We start from the raw sequence: 23,799 nt of genomic DNA on the forward strand, positions 1-23,799 counted from the left end.
ACTATTAAAACTGTGATAAGAAGTTTTTAAGCAATTAACCTACGCGTGGTACGCTGCAACAACCTATCACACAATACAATCGTTAAGGTGCAACAGGTAACTAATGAATTAAAAGTAAAACGTAATCATTGTTTACGGTAGAAACAATTACGAAACGCGATAACATTTTTTGTGTTTGGTCAAAGAGATATAAGTTCAGCCACACTAAATGCATACAAATTTTAAAACGTGATAATTGTTCATTTTACTGCTTTAATTTTAAGCCGCATAATTTTCCTCGATGACAATTTCGACATTTTCAGCACAAGCGGCGTGAATTTCTTGGAAAATAATTGTAATTATAATCAAATAAAACATGTCATGCGAATGTCCGATTTTATCAGAGTCCTCTTTGCCAATCCGTTCAAGTTGAACTTCATTCGAGCTAAGCGCGTTAGTTTGACGACAGCTATCTGCTGTGAAGGCGCGCTCCCAAACACACGCTGAAACTTCAAAAACTTAACTCTCCCTCCAAAAAATTTATTTTAAAAACTCTAAGTTAAGCGGATGAATTGCAGTAACAAACGAGAGAAAAAAAGTTGTGTGAAAAATCGTGAGTTGGTGCTTACAATTAAATATTTTTCTGTATGTGGTGCGTTAGAAGTTAATCGATAAACTTTACCTAAGTATTCTGAAATAGGTTCAAATTATACCTTGGCCGTAAATGTCGTAACAAGTTACCCTAAACGAAGAGTTACGTGTTTCGTTCCCAATTTTAGCCCATTTAACTAATGAAAATGCAACCAATTAAAAGGCCGTTAATATCACTTGCCATGCCAGAAAATTGTTGTCTACATTAACACCTAATTAAAATGAAATAAAAACAAACCATGTCTTCTACAAATATTTACGAAAATTTGCCACTGAAAAAGCTCAACAGCGACGACTCCTCGAAGACCCGTAACGGCCAAAACTCCGAGGTCAAGCAGAAGAAGAGAAAAAGCACGCCCGACATCCAGAAAGTCTCTCCACAAAATAACATTCCAAAAAAGCCGAAATCCTCCAGAAGCATTTCTGAGATGTTCTTCAACAGGAACCTTGAGCACGCTGACAACGCTGACAGAGAAAGTGAAGAAAATTTGACCAGTGGCGGAGAAAAAATTGACGCTGAAGAGAGTTGCAAGAAAGTTCAATCTACTCCGACGTCTACTCTAGACGATGGTTACGAGTCTTGCAACAGCACTCCTTTAGTTTCAGGTTTGTTGAATTTACATTTATTACGCAAATTTACTTTCCTAGACGCGACGCTATTCACGTACTGTCTGAGAGTGAGACTGTTTTTCGCAGAAAGTCGCAGTATGTACAGCATGCCAAAAATTGTGGGGTTTTTGGCCTTGTAAACATGATGAAATCTGTGATGTCAAGTGGGGCTACATTATTTTTTATGAGGTAATATCCAGTGGCGGATTAAAGAAACTACAGATAGGAAAATAATTGCTACTTTAAAAGCATTACAGGGTTTTACGAATGAAGTGTGAAGTGCAGTTACGATAACAAATTTCACTTATGTTATAAGCGATTTAATTATACGGGCCTGTCGCAATAGAAAGACGATAATACCTCGTATTTAAAAATCCAAATGAATTGTTTTTGTCCTAGGCCATACCTTACTATTAATTATTTTCGCATTACAATAGTTGTAATAACAAAGGATTTGCCACCTTTGTCCCGCAACGCATACATTAAAAGTTTCACGAATCTATTTTGCCTATTATAAATATTAAAAGATAATTATTAAATCAAACACGACCTTGGTTTTGATATATTTTAATAAAAAATTGCTTATGGTTAATTAATATTTATGAGGCAATTTTCAATCTGTGGCATAACGGTTTCTATTCTTGCAAGCGCTAAACTGTGTCAAAATTTTTTACCAACGCATTTAAAAAACGTAGGACTTTCATGAAGAAAAAAACAAAAACAAGGCAATAAAACTGTCGATAAATTGTTACCTGTGTCAAAAGTGCAAGCGTGCGAATTTATCATAACTATGAAAAGGTTAAACGCTCCTTTAGAGCTTTAGTATAATTAATTGGAATTTACATTTGGTTTGTTACGTTCTGTCCGAGCTGTGAGAAACTCAACAGGTGGTGTTTTCATTTTTACAACTCGCGAAAAAATAAATTATGATACGAAACTGTTACGGCCATGACAATGATGACAAGTTGGTGTCTGCCAACGAATATAAGTTATAGGAATTAAGAATATAAAAATAGGTGTTGTATACATTTAAAAATTGCGTGCGTTTCAGTGATTTTTTCAGCAAACAATTAAAATTGAGCAAATAGTTTCCTATTAAATTATTTGTAGTGGCTAAAGGCGTCCAGCTGAAAAATGTTTGCGTAAAGACTTACCGCACTGTTGAAGTGTATTTTGGTTCATTAAAATACAATTAGTTTGGTTGTTTGAGTTTGCACTTACATACTATTCATGCGTTTAAAACCATTATGTAAATAAATAAAGTGCACAATAACAAGCTGTTAAGTTGTTGGCGTGTTTAAGTAGAATTTTAGCACCGTTGTACGTACACCATTTCAGATCAGTTTTAGATTGGTGCTGCGACTATTTTAATTTGCAATCTGTGGACAATAGGCAGTTCAATTAAATAGAGTTGTCGCGCTGTTAAATTTTAATACTTAGTTTTAAACGTAGCCTATCAACCAAAATAGGTAGCACTTAGTTTTTAAAAGGTTCAACAAAATATTACTGTCTAATTTAAACGAACTGTACTTATTTTTCTGAAACGGAAGTGGGTTAAAATTAATACCGTTGAAGACTGCTGGGATTGTATAATCAGGCAGTGAGAGTAAGTTATAAATAAAAATTCTATTCTTTAGAATTTAGGCGTGTGGTGAGAAAACGACATCTTTTAGTTATTTTAAGTTGGAGGTGGATCATCATTAAGATGATTTATATTTAGCGAAAATAGATTTGATTTAGTGTAACTTTTGACCAAAACGTCAACGAGACACATTATACATCGTATTATTAAATAAATATAGTTTTATCTTAATTTTCGGTTTTAATTTTGATTGCATTTTTGACATGTGGTATTAAACGGATTAAGAAAAGTATATTTAACTAGGCTTTAAGTAAAGATTTAAACAAATATGCTTTTAAATACTACACACAAGCATAGCGAATATTTATATAAGACAAGAGTATAATTACTGCACACTTTTGAAGTAGGTTTTAGCAGTTTTTCAAAAAAAAAAAGGAGTAGCTACGTACACAATTTTGGCGTGTCGTTTTAAATTGGATGTAATGTTGTTAAAATGTTCAAAACGAATGCTCATTTTATAATACTCATTTTGATTAACTATTTCAATGACAAAAGCAGGGCGCACTAAATTAGACGTAGTGTGAGTGAGTGTAAATGGTTGTAGTTATTGTCCATCATGTCAACAACATCATTGACGATAAACACATTGTTTGGAATTTGGTTTGAGTACTAGAAAAGAAACGAAGAGTTCATATGTAGTGCGCATTTCTTACGGAAATTTAATTATTTTTCAAGAGTTTAAAAGAAGACAATGTTTAGTCGCCGTTCTTAATGCTAATATTAATAGCCTAAGGCAAGTGTATACCTATAATTTTACTTTTTATTAATGGCAGTTTTGGCTGAAAACATAGCCCCGATCTGAATGTAGAGACCACATATTATTTTAAAACTTTGCAATTTAATTAATTAAGTTAATTAATGGCGTTTATTTTTGGAAGGTAAACTAGTGGCTTAAGTGCAATCTTATTGGTTCAAAAACCGCACAGAAAATACTAAATGTTGTTCAGGACGTATTTTTCAGTAAGACTTTATTTAATATTTTTTTGGCACTATGTTTTCGAATTTTGGATTAAATTTTAGTCTACAGGGTCGCTAGAATGTTTGAAAACGGTTAAATCACTTGAGAATCAATTGTACAAATCACCTGAAATTAAGTATAGGGGTACAAGAAGTTGTGCTCTAATTTATTCGTCAAAAAAATTTTGTTTGCTTCATTTGTTTTCGAGAGGCAAGGCCAACTAGATTTTTTTTAACCACATAATTAATGCATTTTTGAATAGAGTTTTTTGAATTCATTGATGTAGCACAATAATACTTTCTTTCTGACTGAAATGGCAAAATAAATTATTTAAATAAGAATAAATAAAAAAAATGGCATAGTTCCTTTACAAATAATTTTAATTTGACATGTAAGCTGTTTCTTGCAAAAATGGTGCATCTAAGTGAAACTGAACGCATAGGATCATTAATGATTATCGGTTACGGTAACAAAAGACAAAGTTTTGGTGAAGTAGTAACACTTTTTAATGAAATTCATCCTGAATGAGAGCCCATTTCTAAGTCGACGCTTTCAAAGCCCCACGAATATTTAATGAAACTGGAAGTGTTAAAGAACGTCCAAAATCTGGCAGGCCAAAAACTGCTACAAATGATGAAAATACCCTTAATGTGCTCTTAAACGCAACATAAAATCCCAAAACGTTAGTGCAACAATTAGCGCTGAATCACAATGTCAGTAGAAAATCAATAATGAAAAATTAAAAGTTTCACCCATACAAAATCCATTTGGTACAAGAGCTAAAAGAAGATCATTTTGATCGTAGAGTTGTTTACCGAAATTATTATAAGCAGAATACAACAAGACGGAAATTTTATCAACAGACTTTTGTTTTCTGTCGAATCTACGTTTTGTTTAAATGGTCATGTGAACAGACGCAACTGCACGTACTGGTCTGAGACAAATCCATATTCGATGGAGCAAATCCACACATGGCGTCCAGAAAAACTGAATGTTTGGTGCGGTATAATTGGTTACCATGTATTGGTCGTTTTTTTGTTAATGGGAATTACATTTTTTTTTATTTGGTTTCAACAAGACGGTGCCCCACCCCATTTTGGACGTCAAGTGTGACAGTACTTAAATAAAACTTTTCCTGGTAGATGGACAGCCACCGGATTTGACACCATTGGACTTTTTTTTGAGGGGCTATTTGAAGAATCGCGTTTGTATCAATAGATCAATTCACATTGAAAACTTACAGGAACGCATACGTAACGAATTGCTAGCATTCATCGAGAAATTATCATTAACTCACTTTTGAACATCTCTTGTAGAAAACAAAAGTTTAATTTTGGTTTTGGTTAATTTATTTATTGTTTAATATTAATTAAAATTTATAATAATAATTATTAATTTATTTAATTATTGATTAATAATTTATTTTGACATTTCAATCAGAAAGACAGTATGATTGTGCTATATTAATGAATTCCGAAAAAAAGCTCTTTTCGAAAATGAGTTAATTATATGGTAGTGCCGTTTAAAAAAAATCAAATTGGCCTTGCATCTCGAAAACAAATGAAGCAAAAAATTTTGTTTTGATGAATAATTCGAGCACAACTTTTTGTAGAGTAGCTGCTAAGATAAGACTGACTTTGGCAGATTAGATAACCTCCAAGAAAAGAGAGGGCGGGGGGGGGGGCGGGGGTAGCACCTGCTAAGGTAAAACTGATTTTGGCAAATGGCATAACTTCTAAGAAAAGAGAGGGTGGGTGGGGCTAGCACCTGCTAAGGTGAAACTGATTTTGGCAAATGGCATAACTTCTAAGAAAAGAGAGGGTGGGTGGGTGGGGCTAGTACCTACCTGTTAAGACTGATGTATTCAGGAACGATAATTATTTGAAAAAAACAGGGAAATATTTGCTGAAGTATTGTTTGTTTCATATGTAGATGATAAAAGATGAAGTGATAAAAACTAAGAATAAAGTTTATGACCTTAGAAATAGCTGAAAATTACAAGAATGATAAACACACCTTTCTTGTTATTATATGTATCTTAGATCCCTTCGGGACATTATCTTCACAACTTGTACTCAGGTAGTAGTAGTTTTGAATTAATTGAAATATTTTTCGGGAATATTCTACGTAGGTAATTTTAAAAAATAAATCCATATTTATGACACATAAGTAAAGCAGCATTTCAGGTATATTTTTCAGTAAATTTTCATTCTATTTTTTTGAGAACACAACGTTTTTCTATAGAGGAAATAATAATAATAATAGCAATAATACCCAGATTTCAGAAAAATTAAACAAAAAACTATATTGTTTTGGAGTAAATATTATATGAAAAAAGGGGAAGGATTATTAAAATGGTAAATCTACATTTTCGTACTTAATCAAGAAATCATTCGACATATAAGATTGTTCCAGTTTTATTCCTTTTATTTCTTAGTCTAAGTAGAGCTGGGTTGTGTTTAAATTTACCTCGGTATTGTAAAATGAAAAACAATATATGTAATAAAATAATATTTTAAATAATTACAAATTTGATGAGTTGTCTTTTGTGTATCATTTACCTATACTGGGTGTCTGGAAAATGGCGCATTAACTCTCCGCTATGCTCTTAACAATCAAATGGTGAATCTGGGAAAAATAGTAAAAACATTCTTCTCACATTTTGGTGGAGTCATAATGATTTTAAAATTGGTTATTTTGCTACATTTAACAACTAAACAACACATTCATTATCACAATAGCTAGTAATAAAACTTTCAGGTTAATATTTCTCTCGCCCATGACCATGTTTAATTATCATTTCAGTTAGAATGTACAAAGATATGGTTGTGTTGCTTTTGTAATAATTTGTTAAAAATGTTTGACGTATCAAAAATTATCAAAGTTTTGAACTCTACGTCCAAAATGTTCGGAGTTGATTTTAGGTTCCCTGGTGTTTTATTTTCGGATAAATTTAAAGGAATCTGGTGTTTTGTTGCGGCATGATCTTGAAAAAAATCTTTTGAGCTTTTGGTGTTTTACTCTTTACGAACTTGAAAAAGTCTTGGCTGCCACAACGTTTGGGTACCCATGGTGATTTTTTTTGTAAATTGTTTAAAAGAATTTTGGGGGAATTTGGTGTTCTATTTTCGGAAAATTCTGACCTGACCTACCTAATTTTTGAATTAATTTTGGAACCCCTTTTTTTTTTGAAAAATTTTAAACAATCTCGAGGTTCTAAGTATTCCTGTTTGGAAAGAATTTGAAAGTGCTTTGGAGCCTCTAGTGTCTTTTCTTATAATGATCTAATTAAATTTCTTAGATGACACTTGATTTACTAAAATCAGTCTTATCTTAGCAGGTACTAGCCCGGCCCACCCATCCTCTCTTTTCTTAGAGGGTATGTCATTTGCCAAAATCGTCCTTATTTTAACAGCTTTTAGCCTCACCCACCCACCCTCCCTTTTCTTAGAGGATATATCATTTGCCAAAATCAGTTTTATCTTAGCAAATACTGATGACTAACTTTTGCAAAAGATCAAAATTTAGAAACATTACGAGGCCTTATATGCAAAAGGCAGGAATTTTGAACATCTTGTCTAGTGTTTAGTTGGTTATGGTTTAATGGATTTTTCTTTTGTTGGTTTTGTACAGCTTGTTTTATTCTTTCGTAATTTGTACCATAAAGAATTTTTTAATTGTTTTTTTAAGACTCCCGAAATCCCCGTACATAACATACTAAAGAATTAATCCGCCATTTTCCAGACATCCGGTATATATAAAGTAAAAGATGAACACTCAAATATAAAAGTATTTTTCTATCAAAATCGATTCAATTTGTTTGTGTATTGTGTATCTGTCACTTGGTAATGTTTGACCACATGATTCATTAAAAAACACGGTAACAGCTGATACAAACATGTGTATGCTTTTAGAACTTCCCGAAAATTAATAGGTTTGTTCTAATTCTTATGTTCAATAATTCAAACACACAGTGTATGTTAACAGATGCTACCAATATTTAAATCTTCGATTTTCATTTTATTCAAAATTTTAAAAATATCGGTATTAACAACAGAAAGCGTTTTTTGAAGTCGTTATTAAAATCAACGATAATTAAATTGTTTTTATCTACATTGAGACGACATTTATGACAGCTAAAATTAACATCTCTTGCTTCCATACTTTCAAATTCAGATTATATTGGCACAGGACAAACTTTTAATATCGAACTTAAAAACATTTAGTCCATTAAATGTCTATATAAATTTATCTTAAACAATGATGTTGCTGTCGAAATGTAACTAATAAGACACGAAATTATTCGTTACCTTAACTTCTAATAACGAAATCTGGTTAGTATAGCCAATTTTTTTTAATAGTTTCGTTTTACGCAAGAGTTATTATTGTCGCAAAATACGAGTATTTATATTTACAACGCACGTAACTTAATTTGGGGAAAAGTATTAATGACACAATGAAACACGTGTTTTACGTAAGTGTGTTGTCGTCATTGTTGATAGAGTTCTGACGTATGAGATTTTACGCTAAACAACAATCCGAACAAAGGTGGATACGGTCAGAGACCATTCAAAACGTGCGGATCTTTGTTCCAAACCGTTGACAAATTATTATTCAAATTTTCAACAACAAGGAATCGCAAACACAAAATAGGAAGATATTTGTAAATTTTTCGCTGCTAAGCTCTGTTGGAGTATGAAAATCTACACACGTTAATAAGTTTCAGTTTTACGAAGCCCGTAAGCTGAATCCGGAACCACATTCGGATTTCTGAACGAATTTGAATTCAGATTCCCAGAAGGATCGAAACTGTTTACCGTCGATAAATTTTTAAAACACACTTATTCATCGGGAACTGGTTTGGGAAAGCTTCCTTGGTGCTGGCAATGTCAGCAAATATAGATTAAGATAAATTAAGTTTAGAGCAGAAAAAATATAAAGTTGCCACAATAACTAGCCCGGCTTCATAATCTTTGTGGGAGACCTAACATGTGTGTCCGACAAAGCAGAGATTTTTGAGTTATACATTTGTCCTTAACAGAAAAAAGCGTCATGGCAAAAATTTTGTTATTAAAATTTAGTTTGAAATATGCAGCATAATGTTGCTCCACCTGGGGCAGTGAAATAAAATTTATAATTTATTTAAGGAACTACATTATGGACTTCTTTAAAATTTTTAGTAAAGTAGTGATTTATTAGTTACATAATATTAACGAAATTTTGTATAATTCCTTGAAAAAAATTAATTCCATCGTCGTTTCAATATTTCGTTGCATAGCTATTATGCTTATTTTAAAACAAAGAATGAATAAATAAATCTTCTGGACAACTAAATTTTAAAATTAATTTAAGCTTCACCCAAAAATTTGATAAACTGCATGAAAAAACTATTCTGGTTTTTCTCATTTCTTTGGTATGGAATTTTTATAAAAATGTGCATGTTTCAACGATCAAGGGAAATACTGTCTAAACTGTTTAGTTTAGAGGAATTTGAAACGACCCAGTTCGCTAAGTATACCACGTTTTACTAAATATGTATTTTGCGTAAAATCCCACTTTAATTAATAGTTATTAATGACTTGAAAAGACAATGCAATCAAACTTTAATATTGGTGATAAGGATAAAGGACATAGCTAGGACGCAGTTTCGTAGTGGGTGCGTCGCACATATTTAGAAGAAAATAGTTTTGACAATTTAGGTTTAAATTGCTTCTAGAAATCGTGTTCAAGTATCAATTATAATAACTGCAGTTGATAACGAAGACAAAAGTCAGGCATTGTTATAAATGGAATACAAATTGATGGGATGCGTGATGTTGAATGTGGTCAGCGTTGGAGTACTCTCCAAGTGTTTACGAAGCACCCGTTATCCCACTACAAGAACTGAAATTCCGCTTTTGATGATTCGAAAATTCGAGCTTTAAAAACGGCGTTTATGTCAGCAGGAAATAAAAATGAACTCGGAGAAAGTTATTATTAAGTGAGTTTAATTTAGGTAACAATTTGATTAATACGCAAACTTGGCGAAACCTCTCTCGAAAGTTACTTAAGTCTTTTTAATTATATTCGACTTACTTTTAATGCACCCAAGATTAAAATGTTGAAGTTTCGACCTGAAAATTACGAGGTGGATACATTAAACTGTGTATCGAATACTAATTTGATTTGGTGGCGACTGTAGGTGTATCGATCATAAAGCGACATCCCGTTCAAGCTTAATGAAACAATCGGAAGTACGAGATTTACTGAAACCACTAAGTGATTTCGCAAAGGACGCTTTTTTGAATGGAACTGGCATTTGATTATTGTTATTAAGGAGGAAAAAGTGCGCCGTTTAATTTATTCATTATGTAGTCAGTTGTGTCTAGATCGTACCGACTAATAGTTAAAAGTTAATTTCTTTTAACTGGTTTGTACACACTGTTAAAAAATTAATTGGTAGAGTAAGGCGTCAAAATTTCAAGGCTGCAAGATCCTTTCAATATGAGCTATTTTAGCCGCAAATCTCAGTGGCGTAACCACGAATCGTAAGCTACATGAGTAAGAAAGCTTTGTGATTTGAATATTACCACAGAGTAAGCATAACAAATAGGTTTGTGTAATCTTTTTTCTTAAAACTGAAGGAAAATATTTGTGTTACTGGTTCCAGCTTAATTGTTTATACAGACTTACGTAAACCAAAAATTTCTAAGATTTCAACCAACTCAAATAACTGATGATTAGGAAGCACAATTTATTTATTTTATACATTTGGATTTCCGTTACTTATTAATTGTGTAAATATAGTGGTTACTGTATTAAACTTTCTAAGTGGTTTATCACTACTTGGTAAATGTATGTGCGTAAGTTTCTGCTTATCAATTTCCGATCTACTAACTTAAATTAAACAACTTAGCAACGTGTTTTACACGATGAAAATTAAAAAATTTGTCATGTGGCTGGATTTATTCTTAAATATTTATAAAGATACATTTACACTTTATCACAAGTAGAGCAATGAAAGATTTGAACAGAAAGAAACAACAATGAAAATGATTTGCTCTGTTCACCGAATTTGATAAAATTGCATTTAACAAAAGTGATTTAATGCCGTCAAAACAAGAAAATAACTAGGTATACGAGAATCAGTAGTATACAGTACAGAGGTGTAATAGTTTATAAACTCTTGTATGTAGTATAAGAGGGCAGTCCTTGCCAAAATTCTCAACATTGTTTTGAACTTAAATTAATGTTTATTTTTTTTGTCAGACCTTGGAAGCACATTATTTTTGATACGAATTTTGCAATGGTTACTCAGTTGTATTTTGTAAAATACTTGAAATAAATTTAATTTCATTTGTTCTGAAAATCATAGCACCCAGTAAAATGATTTTCGTATACTTATTATAAATTTGTATACATTGTTTGGATTCTCTCAGTACCGCAACAGTTAAACGTAAGTAAGGTTTTTTAGTGTTAAACATTAAGTAATGCTGGATATGTTTCATTGTACTTTAGGCGCGAGGGAAGTTCTGTCGAAACAATTTTCGACCAATGTTTTTCTTAATATACGTATCTTTTCGCAACAAGAAACTTACAACATCTTGAAAATGGTAAATTTTTCTAAAGAAATGTGAATTTTGGAATTTTGCTCCGTCTTTCAAAGTGACAATAAATGAAATCATCATAATTGAGATAGGGGCGGGTGGGTGGGGCTTAATCATTGGCTTCTTTTTCTTAATGTATAGAGTTTACTTTCAACAACATAATACTTAAAACATAATTCTAACCTAGAATTCACCATTTGATATTTTAAGTATTTTATTATTGAAATGGATTAATCATTGGCTTCATTTTCTTAATGTATAGAGTTTACTTTCAACAACATAATACTTAAAACATAATTCTAACCTAGAATTCACCATTTGATATTTTAAGTATTTTATTATTAAAATGGATAAGCCCACCCCATCTCAATTGTAAGGAATTTTTTTATTCGTCGTGAGACCGAGGGGTGGAAGTCCAAATTTCTGTACAAGAAATTACGGAGTGAAATATTTGTGTTTGAAGCATTATCGTATTGTTTTGAGAAAAAATAGGGAACGAAGAAGAGAACAAATTTTACAAATATAAACCTTTACAAAATTTTGCTAACATAGCAGCGTCAATAAACAGATTAACCAAGAAAAATATGCAATTTAGTTGGAACGTGGAACGTCAAAACTTTTTTGAAGCATTGAAAAATGCTTTAGTATAACCACCAATTTTACAGTATACAAATTTTGCAGAAAATAACACTTTTATTTTAAAAACTGACGCTGCTTCCATTGCATTAGGAGCCGTATTCATTTCTTTAAGTCGGGTTTAATATAATTTCAGTAATATATCATTTATATTTATTTTTCATGAGGCTAAAATGCAAAAGGAAATCGCTTAGAATGCGAGCGCAGCGAGCATGTGTAAGTATTATTAAAAATAATTCACTGTTGTCCCTGATGAGAAGCTAAATTATAAAAAAAAATGTATTTATCGCGTACAAAAAAGTGTATCTCGAAAACAACTAAGGGTGAGTTTCCGAAAATGTACAAAATTATTTTTATAAATGATACCAAACAATTTCGCTAAAACACTTTCTGAATATTTCTGAAACTAAACTTTAAAGAAAGATTTTTTAGAAGTCAAGCGCAGCGAGCACACTCAGTTTTTATTAAAAAAATTGGTCCAAATTTATAAAACTTTCAGCAAAATGTTTTGAGCCGTTGTTGAGAGACGTCATCCATTTTTTTGGGAGGCAGTAAAGGGATAAATTTTGATTAACGATTTACCATTTCAAAATTAAATTGCAAAATTTTGTTATACATTTGTGATTTTTTTTTCAAAAATCTGGATGTTTGGGACAAGAAAGCAACACGAATTCATAAACTACACATAAGAGTATGATATTTTATAAAATTTAAAGCATATTTACTGTGTACAATTTTGAAGTGACATCATCACATTGTTAGTAGGATGATTACACAGGCATAGACGGTGACCAGGCCGATAGACAGACAGACATACGGAAACGGGAGACCTATTTTTTGGTAAGGGTTATAACAACTCGAGGGTGTAGTCATTCGTCCAATGGAATTTCACTGAATACCAGAAAAAATCGCCTTCATCTTTTAACACTTTGAGAAGAGAACTTTTGTAAATTTTACGTTACTATACTGAGGGCTGTAAAATTGTGTAAAGAAAAACTCAACTCGAAAATGCTGGATATGTTTCATTGTACTTCAGGAGCGAGGCAAGTTCTGTCGAAACAACTTTCGTCCAATTTTTTTTAAATGTAACAGACTAATTCGTGAGAAATTTGACGTAACGACGTATCAGGTTTTTCTTGTATTTCCAAAAGCACATTTAATTCAATATTCTCGTCTTTAGGTTTCTTGAAAAACCGAGTTTTTTGAAATTCGAAAAACTCTTGTAATTTCTCAATTTGTTCACTAAACATATTAAATAATGCGAACAAATGAACAACTACTGAAAAAAATAAACATTAAGAGATTTGTATGACGTATGCCTACTTGATTTAGGCAATATTTTATATATTAATATATTTTTTTCTTTTTATTGGTTAATGCGATTTATGCTGCACCTACATCATGGATACAGAAAAAAACTCTTCCAAAATAGCGAAAAAAATGGGCATTTCCCCTTTTAAAATAAAAAAGTTAAATATCGTTACTATAATCAAGAAGGTTACACACATTTTTTTTCAGTACAAAATGCCATTAAGATTAATATAGGTGCTACGAGCCGGGACGCTTTTTGGCATCCACCCTGTATACATACAGGTAATATTTATAAGTGTGCCATAGAGCTTTTTTTAATATCTCCTGAATTACGTTTTAAAAAAAATTATATATCTTAATGAGGCGAAAATAACAAAACTGGACTTACACTAGCGCGAAAAGATAAATGTAGGGACTACATTTCCTGAAAGTTTCAAATTTGTATTTTTTCTGAACATATAGATTTCATTCAGTAAGCAATTTTTGAAGGTTTACACATGTCAAGCAATTTTTTCTCCAAGAAAATGATAGTTAAAATTTCCGTCAGATTTTCTATTGCATGAGTCTAAGAGCCTGAAAAAAATCAGCTCTCTCAGATTAATAGTGTTGGCACACGAGCCAGATAAAAATTACCAAAAGTCAGGAAATTATAACAAAGTTTCATTGGTGACTTATTCAGATATGGTACTTATATTTATTGTTGAAAGCACACTTCTTAGGGAATACAATCATTGCAATATGTGCTATAGAAAAAAAGTTACAGTCCATAACAGGAGAGTTTCAAAATGACACAACTTCAGATTTCAAAGGGATGTTTATCGGAAGTGAAGGATCCAAAAAATAAATGACGACGGTTTTTCATATTGGTTACCTAAAAGATCATCCTCAATTTTTTTCATCAAAATCAAAAATTATTCTCGTATAGAACAACCCTTAATCTATAACAAAAATATGATTTAGTAGAAGCGGACCTCATGAATCACTGACTTACGAATTAATAAATTAATATTCCTGTAATTTTTTCGACAACATTAATTTATAGTTTCTCATATCTGGTTCAATAATTACCTAACTCTTAATTAACAAACGAGTTTTAAATTAGTTTTTGCCGCCCCAACTCAGATAAGACGTTAATATATAATTAAATATTTTTTAAATAGTTTTTAAAAACCAGTGATTTGGAATTTATTACAAGTACAACAATAATATATTAAACTAAACAGAAATTATAATGTTTAAACACATTCCAGTTTCTAAAATCATGACTGCGTAGTCGAAAACTATTTTCTCTGTGTGTATTTACAGAATTATGGAAAATTTATACTGTTCTGAAGTGAAGATTCATTTATTAATAAAAACTTCATGTGATTTATTTTCTTCTTTATTCTGTTGTCTACTTCTTTTAAGATGTATTTATTTTAATTTATATGGACTTTTAAAACCATGTAACTTACGAATACTTAATAAAAAGGTAAATGAACTATTTTTTTATGTCATATATAAATAATAATAAAAAACTCGCACGCTCAAACATGCGAACAAAAGGAAAGAACTGCATAAACAAACCGAAGTTTCACTTTACATGAATTAGACTGGCCATATGTAACGTTAGCTACGATAATTAATTTTGAAGTTAGTAATTTAAAGTTCACAAAGTGGCAGCCATGTTACGACTTAACCATGAAAGCTGCTTACATTTTTTGCTGGCAAGATCATTAAACTTTTTTTAAACACAACCAGACATTTTTTTTCACAATTATAGCCTGGTTTTATTTCTCCGTTAGTTCAAAAAACTTATTTAACATAAAATAAATTTCATGGAGTGTTAGAAAAAATTCGTAGGTGATAAATGAGTTGTCTTTAATAACTTTAATAACTATCTACACAGTGAATAATTTTTGTAATGCGTTTGAAGTGTAATTTTCTTTAGTTTTAACAGTAAATTTAAGAAAAAGTAGCTTTAACTAAGATACTATTCCTGCAGCAAAAGCTTACCTGGCGATATTTTTTCAAGACGCTTAATGCTTTAAGTGGTTGTTTGCGAACCTCTCCAACCCAATAAAGCTCCTAGAAATCTCGATACGCCACTGGCGATGCTGAAATAGCCCATCAGTCACGTTAATTCCAGCACCATGCATATCATTCAGCGACACTACGAGCGCGTGCAACAATTAAAGTTAATTCGTTTTTGCTATCAGACAGACTCGAACATAAATTATACAATAACATGGGAGTACATTGTGATTAGAATCTCTCCCGTTGATCACCATCGATCGCTTTTAAACCGATTAAATTTATTTAAAAACGATTTGCATTAATATCGCAAGGATATTGAAGGATTTGTGCGAAATTAATAGGAGGAAACGTGTCGTGAGCCTTGTACCTGATCCATGAAGAGGGAAGGCACGATATCCTGGACATATCTTAGTGATATTGGCGTCCTGGAATGTAGTAATGTGCAACGAGCGGGCTCCAGAACCGCTCCGGACTCCGGGGATCTCCTCAGCGATGAAGTCCCTGGAATGCCACCTACAATACCCACCAGTTCGGGGCAGGATGTAAGGCACACGTCTTATTCGAGTCGGCCATTCAATAGAAAATATGAGGAATATTAACACACTAATTTTAAACGATTTAATTTCGCATCGCTTGGGATTTTATTATAAATCATATTAACGCGAGAGATTAAAGCAACCTTGATTCTTGAAACGGAAGGCTTATTGGATTTTTGCTTCAACACTTTAAACATTTATTTTTATGCTGCAAGAATTTATTTTTAATCAAACTAGATTACTTTAAAATTTTAAGGGACGTTTGTATAAAGTCAAAAGTTTCAATATACCTGAAGTTTTTATCTCGTTCTGTTCTTGTGTTTTTTGTAATCTTTTGTTTCATCAGGACACCGATCTATTTGACATCGTTATACAATTTTTTTTCATTATCGCACTTTCTTCTTTTTTTGACTAACTTGTTCTTACGTTACGTCTTGCGTTTACGTTGCACTCTGGGGATTTTCATTGACCAAATCTCTGGAATGCCACCTACAATACCCACCACTATAATACCCGTCAGTTTAGATACACGCCTTATACGAGTCGACCATTCAATAGAAAATATGAGGATATTAACACACTAATTTTAAACGATTTAATTTCGCATTGCCGGGAGTTTATTATAAATCATATTAATGCGGGAGCTAAAAGAGGACAGCCTTGAGTTTTGAAGCGAAAGGTCTTATTGGATTTTTACACCCACACAAATAATTATTAAATATGTTCTGTTTGCAACTTTTGCTATAAAAGTGATGAATATAAGTAGCTCAATAAAAGCAAAGGAAGATAAAAGGGTCCCTCGTGTCGACAGTAAGTTTTAAGTATATTAAGCAAGTATTTTTGCCCTAAAGCACGATATATTTATTTGATTTGATTGATTGTGTAATAGGAAATTTTGAGGGAGAATTTTTTCAGTCTTCAAATACTAGATGTACACAGACAGTTAAAACAAATATGGGTAACAAAATTTATAAGAGAAAAATTATACCTACGTCAACAAATTAACAAAAAGGTTTTTATTTTTCGTGTGCTCTGGAATTAAACAATCTTTTAAATTAATCCTTTTGTTGGTTATCTTATGATAAAACGTCTAAAAAGATTATAAATAGACGACTTTTATTGCGATTACCTTTTATACTTATCTACAGAGAGATGCAGTAGTTTTAAAATTGTTTTAAAACTAATGATTAGACTAAACATACGTATTAATTGCACAAATAAGTTTATTTTATTGACACTGTGAGGATTATGATCCATCTTATCGATATTTATTACGTCCTGAACATAAGCTTTCATGTGTTCTCGACGTTTCATGACTCTAGAGTACGAAAAAATAGGTCCCCATTCGTCTGTCTAGTTTGGCTAGTCATCGCCACCAACAACAGGTGGGCGTCAAGTCCAAAATTTACAATAGTAAATATAATTTAAATTGTATAAAAGAAGAAACCTCTGCAAATGTGGTTTATTAATCCGTGTTGAGTTTCTACTCCAGACATCCAGATTTTTGGAAAAAAAAATCAAAATTGTATAACGACATTTTGCAATTTACCTTTGAAACTGAAGCTCTCAAAAAATTTATGATCTCATTTTTAAATTATGCCAAATAAATCCTACCTAAAATATGCAAAATATGATGACTCTATACTTGTGATTTATGAATGCATTCATAATTTTCAGAATTACTTATACACGATGACTCAAACAAATTCATGAATGACACAGTTTATTAAAATGAAGATGTGTGTGGACTGTCAAGTACGTTAAAACGCATAGAGGTTATCATAAGAAAAATTAAATTCGCAAAATTCAATTTTATAATTTTTCAAAGAATCTGTTCGCCTGTACTTTTGTGGAGCGTATTCTAATCTGAATTTAGATTTCAATGACTGCATTTGTGATAAATATAATCAAATTTTAAATTTTTGATGATGTGGAATAAAGGAGTCGAATAATCACTCAGTAATTATACGAATGTTTCATCTCACAATTTATGAAAGTTGGTCATTAATTTATACTTCGCAGGTTGCCTTAATTTATTGAGTCAGCAGTGGTGAAATCAATTTCCTTTAGATTAAAATAAGATTTTATGCCGACTTCGGTTTTATAAGTTTTGATACTAATTTCCGGACATCACTTGAGATAATAATTGTTTTTATTCCCGACCGAATCGATTTCTTAAATGTTGGGTACATATTTTTCAAATTGTTAATAATCATCCTCGCATTTTGTATGTCACAACTATACCATTAATTGTTATTACGTTCGAATTCAAATTTAACACACACCAGGCTTTTTTCATTTGTCTTATTAGATTTTTTACCATGTGTATTCTTTTACTAATGTTGACTTTATTTTAATAGTTTTTTGCAATCATGTGTGTATGTTCAGATTGATAATATCATTACTATTTTTCAACTAACAATTAGTAAGTAAACTATCTGACCTCCTGCAAAATCTATGCCTAGTGTATTTTGGTTTTGGCAATTATACAGCGATGGTGTATGTGTTTGATGGTCTCAAATCCAAACTTTACCATTAAGGCTAACATGTTTGTGATTAAGTACTTACTGCAACTCCAATAAATTATAAAATCAAATTGTCAAATTTGTATCGAATATCAGTATCATCAATCAACACAACAGCCTCTAGGGTATTAATAATGTAAATTATGAAGTTTAAAATGTTTGTATATGTTTTATATTTTATGGTGCGTAAATGTTTATCTGTTAACCACTGAAATAAAGGGATCCGAATGTGACCCACTTTAAATAATATTTTGATATCATCATAGTGACGAGTGTGATCATTTTAATTACTCCATGGAAAACTTTATTGATCCTATAAAACAACTTCTATTGCCACTCTACTTTACACTTCCATACACCCACTGAAACAATTTTATGGGTTACAATACTGGGTGTCTGGAAAATGACGGATTACGTTATGTACGGGAATTTCGGGAGTCCCAAAAAAATAATAAAAACATTCTTTATGATGTTGATTTCGAAAAAACCGCAATTTTATAAAAGTAAAATTGGCAACACTGCACGCACGCAGTCAGTAATCGTTGTGTATTATTATTAATAAAAGAAGCTGTTATTTTTCAATAATAAATAAATAAAAAAAAAAAAAAGACATTTATAAATTACAAACAAAAACAAAATTAACAAAAGAAAAATCCATTAAAGCATAACCCACTAAACACTAAAGAAGGTGTTCAAAGTTCCTGCCTTGTGCATATAAGTAAGCTCGTAATGTTTCGAAATTTTGTTCATTTTTTGTAAAAGTTAGCCATCAGTACTTGCTAAGATAAAACTGATTTTGGCCTTCTAAGAAAAGAGAGGATGGGTGGGCGGTGTTAGTACCTGTTAAGATAAGGTTGATTTTGGCAAATTACATACCCTTTAAGGAAAGAGAGGGTGGGTGGGCGGGGCTAGTACCTACTAGGATAAGATTGATTTTGGCAAATGAGAAGAAAATAGAGAGCGGGTGGGCGGGGTTAGTGGTGGAAAGTTAATCAGCGTTTTTCCAGACACCCGGTCTCATTAGAGTTTCAAATCATACCCATGAAACAATAAAAACACGATGAAGACAGTCATGGATTTTTGAAAGTTTGTCTTTTATCGTTATAATTTCAACTCAAACTTTCAAATTGACGGTAATCACACAAGATGAAAATTCTGTCAACGACAAATCTCAAAAATTGATGGCTGTCTTTGATCGTATTTTTTATTGCTGTCTCAGTACTTACTATATTTTGATCAGATTGTGTGTATGTAAAAACATGTAAACATTTATGAATAAAAAAAGTAAGCTAAGGAAGTATCGTAATAGAGTCCATCCGGGAAGAGGCTATTTTCTTCCATGTTTTGTCGACGTTTCATGACGCCTGGAGTATAAAAAAGTAGGTCTCGCATTTCCGTCTGTCTGTCGTCTGTGTCGATTTTTGTTAAACATATAATCTCCTAAACTAGCGGACCGTTTGTTGTCAAATTTTATGTATACTTTAGGAGTATCGTGTTGATAGCAAAAAACTAATCAAAAAAGCACGATAATCAAAACATTTATTAACTGTTTTAAAACAAAATCAACAATAAAATTCCATTTATCAGTACTGTCATTCTCGTAATCGATACTTACAGAGAAGTCACGATAAAACTTTAATCACGCAAACAATAAGAACAATATGATAATTAATGAATGCTTTTGCTATTTATCGTTTCTCTAATAGGTACACTATTAACATTGACAATGATTTGATTTAACAGCTAACGTCGTCAGCTGCATTTTCAGTACAGGCATTAACTGGTACTGTTTTAACACACCACAGCCGCAGAAATACTCCCCTAGTGGACAATTTCTGCATTCCTTACCCGGTTAACCAAACAGATTTATCCTTATAAGTCCGGAGATGCGGAAAATGATGCCATATGTGGATTCTTCAAGTATTTTAAGAGTTTATAAAACACTCCGTTTTGTGGTTTGAAAACCGTGCTTCTAGAACAGAAAAAATCAATTCAGAACCAGGATATGAATGCACGGACGCAGCTATTTTTTAATTCAAATGGAATTTGTCCGCATTCGTCCCGTTTCTTAACAATAACAATTTCAAATTCACTCCCTAGCATTTGAAATACGAATGACATAAATATGCTAAGTGATGACGGAGTAGGTCAACTAAAAATGTAAATAGGGTCAATCACATGTCTTTGTTGTATCCGGTAAACATCCACATTTTTAAAATTAGACCCATCAAAAAACATAACATATCGTATCAAATGTATTTAATCCACGAGAACTAGTTTAAATATGGTGCTAAGTTTAGTTTCCTATTTAGCCGTTTCAATTAAATTTCCAGAATTAATATGAGTAAGTCATTGCTATCTTTGAGTTAATTAAATGATGTTGTAATTGTTTAGCTGGGGGTGTCGTTTCCTTAATGAACTTCTTAATTAGTAAATTAACCACTGCATCTAACCATCACCTGCATTAAAATATGGAAAGTTTCGAAGATTAAAGTTTTCGTGCAAACTGTAAATATCGGATTTTAATTGGAGCTCCTGATCTCTGACACGGAGGAAGCTGGAACAGGGAGAAAAGCGCACGATGAAGTGCTTTGTCCTTGCTGATTTTTATTGTGCGAAGTGACGCGGCATTCTCCGAGCAATTACATGTAAATGAATATCCACCATCACCTCAGGTATTCCAATATCAGCCACCTGCCGAGAATAGGGAATCACCATCGATAGACTTGAAGTGGAGAAAACTGACATCATTTTAAGTTGAAATGTGCTGCGGGTCGACTTTTTTAGAAATTTTACTCTTGTTGAGTTAACATCAAAAGGATAAGTAGTTACTAAAAGTTGGTGTTTAACCTATGTATGTAAACGAAGAAGTGTCCAAACAAGTCGACAACTTTAATGAAAAACTGATCTAAGGTTACTTAGACAGAAATAGCATTTACCATGCAAAATTTTAAGGTGACGTCACGAAATTGTTGGCGGGGATCAATAAATAAGGCAGACCTATTTTTTCCTACTCTATCTTTATTTTGACACTCCACAAAATCAAATTTTATCGTTTTTCGAAGAAACAAGATTCCTGGGTTGAACTTCAGGGGCGAGGGAACTTCTGTCCAATACCTTACTTCAATGTAAGTAATGACAAATAGATTAAATAAGTATTAACCAAGAAACTGTAAAACAAGGTCAGATTAAACTGACCAATATTTTATTAATTTTAATACCGACGGAGAAAGCATAACTTGAATTAATTAAAAAAACTAGAGTAACTTTTTATGTATAAAATTAAACACTTCAGTAGCCATTCGAAAGTATTTGACTCATACTGCATTTTGAAGCTATAAAATTCATAATTAAATGTATGAGTAAAATTTACCACTTTCGACAACATTGTTATGATTATATGATAATTTAAACAACAACAACTTCATAACCTGTCATTATTTTTTTTCAGAGGCAAAAATGTAGTTTACTATTTGTGTTTACATTTAATGACCACTAGAATTTTTCTAAAGCGACAAATTCTCATTGCTCAGTAGCATGTGATTATTTATTACGGTTGGTCACAACATATTTAGTACATTTTACGATATTTTAAGTTGTTGACTTTTTAAGACTGGCGTTTGGGATACTGTCCAAAGCGTCGATTTAATCTTTTTGTTAATTTTCCGTCTTGTCTGCCACGTTTCTTTTTGAGTGTTTCCTACTGTTGGGTGAACATTCAAACAAAACATGTCACAAAAAATAAATGAATATTATGAGCAATTTACTTTGTTGGACGAAAATAATAAAATAAATCGAGTTTTAATTTTTCTGATGCAGAATTTCTAGCAATTTTTCCACACTTGTATCATAAACAAATAAATTTATAAAATCCCGACAGGATAATGTAAATTTGTAAGTAATATTAACTGTGCAGTTATTATGAAGTCAGTATTTACCATATTTATAGCTTCCACATTGAATGCAAATTGTGTCTATATGGTTGTAATCGAATTATTACGCAAGATATATGCTTGAATATTATTTATTGTTTTTGTAAAGTTGGTATTCGCAGGTGTTCACGATTTATACGATATTTGAATAATTACGTGCGACAGTTTTTGTGCTAAGATTTACGACTTCTTATATTTGTATTTATTTAAATTTCATTTAAGCTTATGCTAAATAAGTTTATTATTTAAGTATCTGCATAATAATAATGTGATGTGTTTTTAAGTTGGAATTGTTATGGATATAAACAAAATACTGGAATCCGGCAAACAAGCTTTGAAGTGAAAAAATTAAGACAACATTCTATTTTAATCGCTTTATTTACTCTTTAAATAATAACGTTTACACCGCTGTTTTATATTTTACAGAATAAACTTTAATGGAGTCATGAACATGTTTGTAAATAAAGACAAAAGCATAAATTAATTTTAATAAATACGTAACATACGTATGTTTCATCTACAATATTTTGGAAGGTCATTTATCTTTAAAATAAATGAAAAAAAAGTTTATACGCATAGATAATAATAATACAAAGAAAAACAACCATGCTTCATTTGTCGTTAAATTATCCGTTAATGTCAATAAAAGGTGTGTTTTTATGGTTTTTAAATTATGTATATTTATTTACAGGTCAATTTATTACCTCAATTGTTACATAAATTTTAGTTTCAGACAGGAATTTATAGTATTTTTTCAAGTGCAATAATATTTTTTCAGCACTGAAAGCAGTTACATTTCAAGCGAAAAACTCGTTAACAAATTCTGTAAACTTATTTTTTTATAGACCACTAAAACTGAAAGTACTAAGTGTGTTTTGTAGTTGAAGTGTTGAATCTTCTTGTTACTGTTATAGTGTTAATTATTGTGCTCACTTCACGCACTTGTTAATAGACTAGAAGAAATATTATATTATAAATTTCGGAGAATCGTAACCAATATTAAATACTTAGTTCAAATTAATTACGGTAATTCTAAAATATATTTTAGTAATGGATAATCATTTATTAAAAACCAATAATACCTCTGGATTATAAAAATTTGTATCCCTTTCACGCCACCTGAAACGTTCCATATGATATTAAATATAACCTGGCAGTATTATATATTCCGTAAAAATAAAAAAGAATAGGAATACAAAGAAGATTTTACAAGTCGTTGAGCAAAAATATAATTTCGTGTTTAAGCGTCAAGGAAAAGAATTCAAGAATTTATTGATCGTGGTTGAGCGGTTTATAATGAACGAGATGGGAGGAAGCCAAATAATTAATAAATTATATTATTTGGAAAGTGTCATCAGTCATCACGTTGGATTTGTCAATTACGTTTACATGCTTCACTTAAGCGTGGTTTTAAAATG

General features: G+C 31.5%; 1 protein-coding gene across 1 annotated transcript in view; it reads left to right on the plus strand.

Moving 5' to 3' along the window:
- The first annotated feature begins 433 nt into the window (after window positions 1–433).
- The window catches only part of LOC135134738 (sodium-dependent noradrenaline transporter-like), a 42,152-nt gene continuing 18,786 nt past the window's right edge, over window positions 434–23,799 (plus strand). Inside the window, exon 1 of the mRNA XM_064063546.1 lies at window positions 434–1,236. Within this exon, the coding sequence (XP_063919616.1) occupies window positions 870–1,236 (367 nt within the window). The 5' untranslated portion in view covers window positions 434–869. The remainder of the gene's footprint in view (window positions 1,237–23,799) is intronic.

Source organism: Zophobas morio, unplaced genomic scaffold (assembly GCF_036711695.1).
Source record: "Zophobas morio isolate AGI-343-1 ecotype UQ-CSIRO unplaced genomic scaffold, CSIRO_AGI_Zmor_V1 ptg000023l, whole genome shotgun sequence".
Lineage (NCBI taxonomy): Eukaryota > Metazoa > Arthropoda > Insecta > Coleoptera > Tenebrionidae > Zophobas > Zophobas morio.